The sequence below is a fragment of the Oryzias latipes genome, chromosome 9, assembly GCF_002234675.1.
Source record: "Oryzias latipes chromosome 9, ASM223467v1".
Taxonomy (NCBI): Eukaryota; Metazoa; Chordata; class Actinopteri; order Beloniformes; family Adrianichthyidae; genus Oryzias; species Oryzias latipes.
In genome coordinates this window covers 7,516,792-7,529,122 of record NC_019867.2, presented here as the reverse complement: position 1 = coordinate 7,529,122, position 12,331 = coordinate 7,516,792, and the positions used below count along the sequence as shown (strand labels likewise).

The window sequence follows — 12,331 nt, the reverse complement described above, 5'->3', positions numbered from 1 at the left end:
TATCTATCTATCTATCTATCTATCAGTTCATTTTCAGTCGCAGGTGCCACGCATGCGCAGAGTCACTTTTCCGCCTCAGGACTTCCTCATTGGGAGCTCTTGGTGCAAACTGTCTCACAGTTTGACGTTTCGGCTCAAGCCTCGTTCTTCTTTTCTTCTTCCTTTTTCGTTGAGCCCCACAGATGTCCAAGCCTCCTCCCAAGCCGGCCAAGCCAGGTAAAAACCGAACTTTTCACGAGGTTGATGTTAAACTTTGGTCTACACTTCTGCTCACTCACTCACTCACACTGGGCTCGTGGCCGGTTCGCTAGTATAAATGACGGGAAATGAAAGGTTACGTTATCGGTTTGCAAAGAGCAGCGAAATGACGGGCTATAAAAGTTGCTACTCATCCCCGTAGTCGTGGTCCAGGCCCGCGGCAGGAATGTGGTTTCTTTGAGGGATTTTTTTTTTGAAGTTTCCGTGCTGATTGACGGGGGGCGGCCACTAACTAAGGTTGCAGGCCTCGGCCACTTCCCTATTTCCATCACAGGACTGGAGATGCGAGTCAGCGCGTTTTTAGAGGTGAAAGGGGGATGATCCGGTTACCCACTCCCACTCTGTTTGTTTCCACCAGTCCCACGGACACGTGTCTGTTCATTGACACAAGCTCTTTTTTTCATGGTTTTGTTGTGTGCAAATCAAACAAAATACTGAGTTTTGTACAAAAGAACATGTTTCATTCAAATGTAAAGCACATGCATCCCTGGATTACTGTGTTTGAATTCCATCCTGACCATCCTATCAGTCTGTCCTAATAATGCTCCTTCAACAGCTCATGACCACACACGGCCAGGATTGCAGTCATTTTTAACAAGACCAGGCGTGTGGCTTCAATGTGCTCGATTGTCTTTTCATGTAACATGGATTTAAATTCCATGTTTAAAGACCCACTCCAATGAAAATGTGTTTTTGAGCAATGTTCTTGTGGCATTTTTTGCCTCATAATGGAGGACATACCGTATTTTTCAGACTATAAATCGCTGTGGAGTTTGAATTTCAGCAGCAAAAAAAATGAATAATAAAAAGAATGAATTTTATATGAATAAGTCCACTGGCACTTTTGAGAGGAATTTATTTAACTAAATACGAGATCAAAAGCGAACATTTCATCGGGAGAGGCAAATCATAATAATGGAGTAGATTACAATAAAAGGATGAATATCTGCACGCTTTACTATCCTAACACGTTGGTGCTTATTTAGCTTCATGAAACAGGGAGAATCTTGTATAAAGCACAACATAAAAAAATGTCATTAGATAACCTATAGCATAAAGAACATGCTAACAAGTCAACTAAACTCTTTACATCACTTCAAATGACTAAATCTGAATTCATCATCATTTGGGTCACTTTAGAACAGTTCTGCCACATCGGGGTTAATACTACGTTCACACTGGGCCTCGGAAACCTATGTTTGAGCAGCTACTTCCAACTTAAAGTGTATGTATTCGTGGACTTCAAAGGCCTGACGTTCGTGTGTCGCTACACACATTTTAAGTTTTACACATGTATAAAACGTGCAGCCGCTGAACGTGCATCGAAAGTTAAACCAGTTCAACTTTGACCAATCAGGGACTCGAATTTGGTAGTGACGGATGGCTGGAGTTCTTTTCAAAACGCAGAGGTAACTACTGCTTGAAAACTGCCCATGAAGAAGAAATTAATAGTTGTAGTTTGTGTCATATATCAGAAAAGAGCTGGGAAGGGAAAGGCGCCGACCAAGATTCGTGAGATTTGCACCGCCTCGACTATTTCTACTAAGCCTCTTGTGGTATAGGGTAGCGACAGTCCAGTGTGTTCAAAAACCTGCGTTCAGTATGTTCTTGAACGCACCACACATACCGGGTGTGTGCGTAGCATAAGACTGAGCGGTGCATCTTCCTCTGCGTTGCAGTTGGTAGCAAATAGTGATTCACACACCTGCAGTGCCCTCTAGTGGTTGTAAATTATTAAAAAAAAATCACATACAGTAAGTCGCACCCAAGCAAACTATGCAATTATTGACAATTTATACTCCAAAAAATACAGTAGATATGGAAAACGGAGCTGAATTTAGCTTTCATTTCTCACTATTTCTATATACAAATCCATATGGGGTAAGGAATTGTCAATAGACTAAGTTGTGTACAAATTAAATGCACTTCGCAAAAATATATTGATACAAAATTGAGTTTTACATTGAACATATGTTTTTAAATACGATTTGACCACTTTTGCAAGTCTTAAAAATGAAATTTCCCCTGTTAACAAGCTGTCAAAAATACGTTACGGGGTCTCAGGCATAAACATCCAGTCCCGAAACATCGATTCAACTGTGATGAGCATGCATTATTTATTAAACTATGATAGAATTAAACTTTTTAGAATGTTTTTGATCCCCTGGCAGAAAATTTATCTTGATACCAGAGCTCTGCTAAAACAATATCAGCGGCCATGTCCTGCTCTTGTTGCAGCTCTCAGCATTGGGGAGGGGAAGGGGGACGGGCTTGCTCCGTGCCAACAGTCAACAACTCCAAAGTTTATTGCTCCCGCCCTTCTGCAGAAACTGTCCTTGAAAACAGGTTTTTAAAAATGACTTGATTGTAATTAAAAGACCACTATTCAATTCAATTCAATTCAATTTTATTTGTATAGCCCAAAATCACAACAACAGTCGTCTCGATGGGCTTCGAAGTAAAACATGAAATCAAAAGGATCACGAATACAAAGAGTTCAATAGGAAAATACTAAAATGAAATAACAAACTGACTAAGCTATACTGGCATCCCTGCCCTTAGACCCCCCTTCGCGGTAAGGAAAAACTCCCAAAAAAACCGGATTCCGGAAAAAACGAAGAAACCTCAGGGGTGCCCATATGAAGGAGGGATCCTCCCCCAGGACGGACAGGCGATTTACCAGAAATCTTAGAGAAGAATTAACTTATCTAAATCTACAACTACATATATAAAAGTCCAGCAGACGAGCTTCATCCAGCCGTGGTTATCGGGACAGTCAAAGGCGCGAGTCGAGCCGGAGACAGGAACCACAGCCAGGTGTAGGAGCAGGAGCAGAGACGAGGTACTCGGTCAGGTACAGAGCAGAGACGAGCCAGAGATGAGCCAGAGGCAGGATCCACAGCCAGGTGTAGGAGCAGGAGCAAAGGCGAGGTAAACGGTCAGGAACTGGAGCACGGATGAGCCAACTGGAGTCTGGAAGCACTCCCACTCCCCAGGAGGGGAGAGGAAAAGAGGGACAATACATGAATCGCACTGCACCAAACAGAGGCATGGAGAACTAAATGATAAATTATGATCAAGAATAGAGGAGAGGAAGGGTAGAAGTAAAAAAGGAAAGAGGACAGAACCCCAGTGTACCATAGTTACCCCAGCTTCAACTTCTAGCAGCCTTTTAAGAGAAATAGTTATTATTAAGTTTAATTTAAACAAACTAACATTAAGTTAAATAATCTCTGAATAAGAGTGATGCTGAAAAACTCATCCATGCATTTGTTACGTCGAGGCTGGATTACTGTAACTCCTTGTTAGCAGCGTGTCCTAAGAGTTCCTTAAGAAGTCTCCAGCTTGTTCAGAACGCAGCTGCTAGATTGTTAGCTGGAACCAGCAGAAGAGATCACATCACTCCTGTGTTAGTTTCGCTCCATTGGCTCCCAGTTGATTCTAGAATTAAGTTCAAGATCCTCCTGTTAACCTATAAGGCCTTACATGGAATGGCCCCGTCCTATATTAAGGACCTCATAGTCCCTTACCATCCAATCAGAACACTTCGCTCGCAAAATGCAGGACTGCTTGTGGTTCCTAGAATTAGTAAAAGTACGGTTGGAGGTAGAGCGTTTAGCCACCAAGCCCCTGTCTTATGGAATAAACTCCCAGCTCATATAAGAGAGGCCGACTCAGTTTCTACATTCAAAGCTAGACTGAAAACATTCCTCTTTGGACAGGCTTATTGTCAGACTAGACTATGAGGTCCTTAATATAGGAACGATTTTACAATAGATCACAAGATGATCGGAGTGGGTCTTTAAGGTACCACAAATCCATCATGGATTCATCATGGAAGTGCATTTTTGTGTAAAGATCAGCTCCAGCAACATCTGACAGTTAAACACAATCATAGCTTTTTTTTTCTATCATTGGAGATGATGAATTCTTTTGTCTTTTAACTGTCTTGGTTTTGAACTGCTGCAGGAACCTGGGGGGTATTCCAGAAAGTGGAGAAAAAAAGAGTGCTATACTTCAGTGAGACAGAGTCGGAGATTTTAATGACAGCATATGAAGATTATACGTCCATCAAAAAAGTAATACGGCTGCATCATCAGCAAAAGAAATTGTTTCTGCTTGGAGAAAAAAAATGGAAGGGTTTCTGTCTCATTTCTATTTTCATTGTGACGCATATATATATATATATATCTTCTTCCACTTTCGGCTTCTCCCATCAGGGGTCGCCACAGCGAACAAGTCGCATGGTAAATTTGGCAATGTTTTACGCCGGATGCCCTTCCTGACGCAACCTTCTCAAACCGGGCTTTGAACCGGCAGAGGTAGAGAAGGGAACAGGGAGCAGCCCGGAGTCGAACCCTGGTTTCACGGACGGAAGGCGCCGCAAACCAGCACGAGCTAAACTGGCTCCATATATATATATATATATATATATATATATATATATATATATATATATATATATATATATATATATATATATATATATATATATATATATATATATATATATATATATATATATATATATATATATATATATATATATATATATATATATATATATATATATATATATATATATATAACTTATCCAACTTAAATGAATTAATTCAATTGGTAACAAGTAATTGAGTTAAATTTATTCAACCTAATTTCTTTTATCTATCCAACAACTCAAATGTACATATTTATCTAAATAAATATCATATGACTCCAATTCAATTAAATGTTTTCCCATCTTAATTGTACTTCTTGAATTCTCATGTCTAAGTTTTAGCCTGTAGATATTCTCACTTTTATAACAATAAAATAAATGAAACAAAATGGATTCACAACATGAAACATGTCATGTAACATTTCTCTGACATTAGCATTACATCACTAAGCAGTAGGAGTTGCTAAATAAACTCATTATTCTCCCACTCACTCATGGTGCAGAAATAATTAAATATAACAAGACAAATAACTGGGCAAAACACAGTTAAACAACTAAACACATTTGGTCAAAAAGCCACACTTAAATCCAAATCCGTCCATACAGGCAAAGGGAATGGTATCCCACAATTCCTTTCGGTGCCGATCTAACAGCAGCATTAATTTGAATGAAAGTTCAAACTGTCTGAAACTGTCTGAAAACTACGTGTTATTTTTAAGCTGATTTAACTAAAAAATAAAAAAATGATCTTAACTGAAGCAAATAATTAAGTTAGATCAAAGTAAAAGGTTTATCTTTCCAATATCCATACATGGACTTATTACTCTCTCACGGTGGAAAAAGTATTATCTGAGCTTCTTCATCCACTAAATCATTTTCAAATGGACACGCCATGCTGCTTCACCTCTCTGAAACCAAACTAACCTTCAACTAAACCTGCTCCTGACCAGGTTATGTTCAGAGCATGAGTTGCTATGGCAACTTGACATACCCTGAAACGTACCTCCATTTTTGGAACCGAAAGCTGAGGTTATCCGCTTCCTTAGCCACAAACTTACCATGGTAACTCGCATAACCTGCTTTCTGGAATACCCTCCTGGTGCTGTTAGCACAGGCATGTGTGTGTTTTGAATGGCATGACCAGGCCTGTAGAGCCGACATGCTTGCTGCACAGACCAGACTTTGTGCAGCACCAAACCCCTCTGCCTCAGAGACAGTGATGCAGTGTTTGACTCAAAAAGAGAGCCTGTGCAGCAGCAGAAGGCAGACACAGCCTCAGGTCATGTGATTTGCTTTTATTTAAGCTTCAATTTAAAAAAAACAAAAAACCTCAACATTGCTCATTTTGAATTATCAGGATTCATGACTTCTAACATAGTTGGCCAGTCAAGGGTATAAATCTCAATTTGAATTTAGCATTTGTTATTTTAAAAAAAGTGGCATTAAAAGGTTCTGTTATCCTCTGATGCAAAGCGATGGTTCAAACATAGACTCGTGTGTAACCAGCTAGTTACTCTGTTTTGTAAAAACTGCACATATATGTTACAAATATGGCACCCTGCAAGAAGCAAATGGCGTGTTAAGCTTTTGTAGGGTCGCCAGGATAAAAGCCACAACCACTCCGGTAGCATTCAGGCAGCAGCTTCACAGACCCAGAGGGCAGCTGGTGTCCGACAGTGACTACACATCATATGTGCACTGGTGTATGCTGTCCTAGCCACAAAAGGAGCCACACCTCTGTCAGTGGACCACACTCGCTGCTGCAGAGCAGCTGCATTCAGATCCAATCTGACTGAAACTAAGCTGTTGGTATGTGATGCTGTGAAGGGGTAGCAGGGCTTATTTTTATGCTCAAATGTCATTTAATGCGTCTCTGCAAGCAGCAACACAAAAAAAGTATCATAACCAGCATTGGTCATGTTTTTGTTTTGTTTTTCTTTTGTTTAGGCCAAGTCAAGGTTTTCAGAGCCTTGTACAACTTTGATCCCAGAACAGTAAGAATATTTTCGTTTTAATTATGAATCAATGATTTAAAGTTGATTTATATTTGTATAAATAAAATCATGAAAACATCTGATGGTCATAAATGTTTGTTATATATTTTCCCAATACTTTATTCAGCCTAAAATGTTCATAAAAATATTTAAAATATTCTCAAAAATACTGTATAAATGACATATTTAGCTGCTAAAAGGAAATATTAAATCCGATGTCAAGTCAGTTTTAATAAATCACAGAAATGCAGATAAAAATAAAAAATAAAGATGACATTTACTCTGTAAATGGATTAACTGTGTTTCCCCTTTTCAGCCAGATGAGTTGTACTTTGAAGAAGGTGACATTTTGTACATCTCTGACACAGTGAGTAAAATATCTAAGTGAGCTGCAGTAATGTGTTATTTTTTTTCCAGTTTTCTGTGCCTCTTTAAACTCCTTTTCTCTCAGTTTGTCTCTTTTTCTTTTGTGTTAAATGTTTCGTCCTCAGTCATGTATTCTTTTTTCCTGAATTTTCCACATTTACTCTTCGGCATTGATGCACAGAACAAATCCCTGACTTTAGTTTTTAACTGCAGAGTGACAGTAATTGGTGGAAGGGGACATGCAGAGGAAGGACGGGGCTAATTCCAAGTAACTATGGTGAGTAAAAACGTTCATGAATGGAGGTCATGAAGTTTGCCTGTAGCATTTATTGATGCTCTGTATCTTTAGTGGCTGAGCAGGCAGAGTCCATCGACAATCCAATGCACGAAGCAGCTAAAAGAGGTAAGATGATCTAAATGTCAATCACTTTTCCAACACCTGTCACACCATTCAAATGATGTGAAAACCGTTTCCATGCTCATTTTTTGTTTTGCTTTTAGGTAATCTCAGCTGGCTGAGAGAATGTGTTGACAACAAGGTTGGAATTAACGGACTGGACAAGGCTGGAAACACTGCTCTCTACTGGGGATGCCACGGAGGACATAAAGGTAACACTGAAGACACCTGGAAGCTCCGTCTGGTACCTTCCTGTGCATTAGTGACTGCAGTTTAACTCACCATGACCACCTCGATTTGTATGAGAAGTGAGGCACTGGAAAGCAGGAAGTTTGTGTCTGGCTTTCATTGTTCCTGCCTGGTTGTTTTTCTAACATGTGCCATCATTATGTTTGTTTGTTTTTTGGTCAGATGTGGTGGAGTTGTTGTTAAGCCAGTCCAACGTGGAGCTCAACCAGCAGGTCAGACGCCCCTTCATTCCTCCCCAGTCATTTATCATGAATCTGTGCAGAATTTGCAGCAACAGCATAGCTGGGGTTTGTTCTAGTCACAGTCGTGGTTCATATGAAGACCGTTCATAAGAATCAAAATCATCCAAGCCATTAGCCCTCTACACACCGGAAGCATGTCTGGTAGAGACCAATGACAGAGAATATATCAATTCACAAAATTCAATTTAGTCGCCATTTTTTCCCGATATGGATGCCGCCGCCATGTTAGGAATCAGAAATCGTCAATAAGCAGTAATTGGTCGAGTCCATGGCAACCACTCTCACCAATCAGGAGGGAGCTTGTTGGAAGTCCACACCTCCACTACCTGAAAGCGGACTCTGGAGAATCTGTCAAACGTTTCAAACTTTCCACCTCCTATTATTATTGAGGCCTCTGATTGGTCAGTTTATAACTTGAATAAAAAATGATCAAGAACATTTTAAAAACAAAAGGTAACAGACAAAGAATGGGCATTCTGACAAGCATGAGGACTGAGTAACAGCCGTTTATGTCTCTATAGAAGTCTGTAGGATTTCAGATTCTTGGAACCAGCAAGTACTTCCTGTTTGGAATGTGAGGGGGGGAGGGGGTCGCTCAGTCCAGTTCGAAGACGTGACTAAAACACTAGTTCATTAAGATTGAGCATATCCGCATGACTGTTGGGGTCAAAAAGGAAGTTATGGTGTTTAAGACAAATGTACAAGTGTCTGGGGAAAAAAATAAATTTTGCCTAGACTAGACACACTTGATGAACCTGGAACACATAAAACCAACTTTTAAAATTCAGTTAAGATTAAAGAATATATTAGTGACACCCCCCCTATACATGTGATATTAACCTCCATTGCTCAGAATTGTTTAATTTTGATAGTGAAAAATTATTTTTACACCAATTTTATGTCACATTTATTAAAACATACTAGGGTTTACAATGCAAAGCTTTTGAAATTAATAGGTAGTAAACTAAAAAATGATTATGATTATGAAATGGTTTAAAGGTTCTGGAAAAACTAGCTGTTTTCCCAGCAAATCTATGTGTCCCTTTTGTAAGGAGAGCAGGTCTGTCAACCTGGAAAAGGGAAGATGGGGGGGAACCCTTCCTAATAAGTGATGTGGCATGCAAAAAGAAATTTAAAAACAAATGTTACCGTTTGTTTTGATCTAGACTGAGCAGATCTGTCATGTGTTGTATGTGACCTCATGGCTGTCAGAGAGCATGTCAGCTGCAGTTTGATGACAGTATTTGGAAGGGGAACCCCGTTGGACTTCATCAGCAGTTTTTTCTTCTCACTAGAAAATTGTTTTTAAATAGAAATCCTTAAAAATAAGAGAGCCTGATGGACTTTTTTTTTCCATCATTGTCAGCAGTTTGGTTAGCCAAGCCGTAGTCTTAAAGCTGGGGCACCGAAAAGTAGGGGGCCCAGACTGAGGGGAGGCCCACGTTGATGAATTGATAAAACTGAAAAAAGGTTATTAATATATAATCATAAATATTTTATTTATTATGTCATGGTAACCTTTCTTTTTGTTATGGAAACACTTTGGAGACGCCTGCAGGACCTCCACTCCACAACGCCATCTTTATTTTGGAAATGGTTCAGTCCAAAAACCGTGTCTGCACGGTTTTAAGGCGTGTGCTGCTGTGTAGGAAATCTAGAATTAGGAAGTTCTTACTTTGTGGAAGTATTTAATGCTATTGCCTTGTTTAAAGAGTACAAATGAGAAGACCTTTATTTGTTCCATTAAGGGGGAAAAGTTCACTTTACTAAATGTCCTGTGGAATCCGATAAGAGCTCTTTCAGGAAGCAGAAGTATCACAAGCTGACGTCAGATTTTCTGTCTGACTCATAAAACAAACTGTTTTTCTTGCAGTGAAGCCTGGCATTGGACAGTTTCACGCAAAATCGTAAAGAAATGAAGTGAAGTGAGTGTAATGAACACATCTTAAAGCAGCATTGTTATGTTGCAGAATAAACTTGGGGACACTCCGCTGCATGCTGCAGCTTGGAAGGGTTACTCTGACATTGTGGAAATGCTGCTCAACAAAGGTGAGGTTTTTTTGTTTTTTTATGTCTTCATGTTGATAGAAATCAAATAAAAGAATGACCAGGGAATCCCTCAAACTCTTAAAGCTTTGTAGTCGTAGTTCTGCATCTCCTTGTTTCAGATGCACGGACGGACATCAGGAACAATGAGAATAAACTGGCTCTGGACATGGCCACCAACGCCCAGTCTGCGTCACTCCTCAAAAGGAAGCAGGCCAGCAGTAAGTGAAGCCGACTGCGGGGTGGAGCCTTTTACACCCACAACCCTTTGATGAACACATTTTCTGTTTACTGTTAGTTTAAAAGGGGGATCGCTTTTTCTGTGTAATAACTACAAAATTAGATTTCTGATTATATAGAAATAATCAAATTACATCAGTCCGTGTCAAGTCAGTATTTTTACTTCAAAAAAGAGAGAATCACTGGCTGTGTTTCCATTACACAAATGCGCATAACTTTAGCGAAATTCTAGAAATGTTTAAAAAAAAACTCAATTTCGCATTTACACTGTTTCCGTTAAATCGTAATTATGCGAATAGATATAAACCAACTCGCGTGATAAGTCGTTCAAAAACATGTCGACGGATGTAAACAATGCTTTGATTGACAGAAGATACAGTCCTATCTCTGCCACGGCACTAGTGCTCATCATCATCTATCAAAGGAGACTTCAGCGTCTTATTAAGGCCATGGGGCGGCGAGCTCCGCACACGTGGGGGAAGCCAGTTTAGGAAATTTTGTTTGGCAATTTTACAGATCCAACAATTCCACACAACACCGTGCAGCGCTCAAAGCAGCGAGTGGTATCCGGTTGTTGGTCACGTGACTCATGTAATTTGAAAAAGGTGTTTCCGTTGTAGTTTTGAGAAATGACAATTTCGATACGCCTCAAAAACCACCTCCTCCGAGCGCGAAAACTTTTTTTTTCTCATTGTCGTGTTTCAGTTAAGCAAAATTGTTATCGCAAATCCAATTTGCACAATTTCCTAGTAAATGGAAATGCAGCTGTTGACAAAAAATGTTGTAGTCTTTCAGCTTTTTTCAGATTATTCAAGAAAGTCATCAAGGCTGCACACAGAGCCTGTAGGTTTAAGACCCACTCCAATCAAAATCACGTTTTTTATGTTCATGAGGCATTTTTCTGACTATGGAGGACTTATCAGGAAAAATACTCAAAATTGCATTTGAGTATGAGTATTTGAGTATTTATTCAAATCATTGTGAATCAGGGGCAGATGAAAAATTGCTGATTTAAAAAATAAAGGGCAGAAAGTATGCTGGGCCGCTGGGATGCTCTAATCCAAGAGTCCTGCCCACCATTCAGAGGCAAATTTCTGATGAACTACTGCCGCTCTGTAGAAACTATGTCCTTAAAAAAAAAAAGGTATTTTGATTTTGGCTAAAAACAGCATAATCATAATGGAAAGATGGATCAAAAGATCACCAGAGAGGGTCACCACCTTTTCAATTTCTCTCATTTCAGATGTTACCCGCACACTCAGCAACGCTGAAGAGTATTTGGACGATGAAGACTCGGACTGAGCCGGCGCCGTTGAAACCTTTTCAAGTGCCTTCCATTAATTCTGCAGGGAGGGTTGTGGACATTTGAGGGCTCTATTTAAGACCACAAACGGTTGTTTCTGTTGCTTTAACTCCATTGTAGTTCGGTAACTTTGTTCAAACACGCCCGTGTCTCTGAGTGGGAATTGCAAAGCCCCGAATTAATCATTTACAGTTATCCTGCTTTGCCAAGACCTCCTTCTGATGTGGAGAAGGTTCTTGGAGTATTGGGAGAAACCCGCTGTGAACAGAAATGTGACCAAAAGCTCTCAAGAGGACCAATTGTCAACATGCAGTTGGGAATAAACGTGTCCTTAAAGTTTAAAAATGGATCTGGTCTGTCAAGCTTTAAAGCTTTACTTCCTGAAGTGGAGGCTTGAGGCTTGTAATTGGGTTAACTTCCTGTCATAAATATAAGGGGGGCCACTGATGTGCATAGATTACTTTTGTGTGGTAAAGTGTACATAAACTGTTTTGTGGTTTATAACTTTTCCACCTGCAAAAAAAACAACCTACTTTAATATCACTGTTGCTACAGACCTCATGAAAATAACTTTATATTGATCGGCTTCACAAAGTTTGATTTTTGCGTCTGATTTCCACCTAATTAAAAAATGCTTTAAAATATCTGAAGTCTTTTTTTTTCCTTTTAAGGTGAGTTTCTATCTTTAGTCTGCAATAAAGAAAGTACTAGATATGACAAACAGCTGCATTCCTATTCATTTTATTTAAAATTGTGTAAAATTAAACTTCCACTTTTGGCCAATGTAAAAAAATAAAA

The 12,331-nt window shown here is 39.5% G+C and overlaps 1 protein-coding gene across 1 annotated transcript; it reads left to right on the top strand.

Moving 5' to 3' along the window:
* Nucleotides 1-49: 49 nt before the first annotated feature.
* Nucleotides 50-12,177, top strand: ostf1 (osteoclast stimulating factor 1). Its single transcript, XM_004072202.4, has 10 exons — nt 50-216; nt 6,644-6,690; nt 7,007-7,057; nt 7,270-7,333; nt 7,406-7,459; nt 7,558-7,665; nt 7,865-7,914; nt 9,915-9,993; nt 10,113-10,211; nt 11,474-12,177. The coding sequence occupies exons 1-10, from the start codon at nt 183-185 to the stop codon at nt 11,530-11,532; spliced, it is 645 nt and encodes a 214-aa protein (XP_004072250.1). The 5' UTR covers nt 50-182; the 3' UTR covers nt 11,533-12,177.
* Nucleotides 12,178-12,331: the final 154 nt, after the last annotated feature.

Excerpts from the sequence above, each read along its gene's own strand:
- ostf1 (XM_004072202.4), top strand. The coding sequence starts at position 183 with ATGTCCAAGCCTCCTCCCAAGCCGGCCAAGCCAG. Across the intron at positions 217-6,643 it reads TCCCAAGCCGGCCAAGCCAG|GCCAAGTCAAGGTTTTCAGA; the intron begins GTAAAAACCGAA and ends TCTTTTGTTTAG. Across the intron at positions 6,691-7,006 it reads ACAACTTTGATCCCAGAACA|CCAGATGAGTTGTACTTTGA; the intron begins GTAAGAATATTT and ends TCCCCTTTTCAG.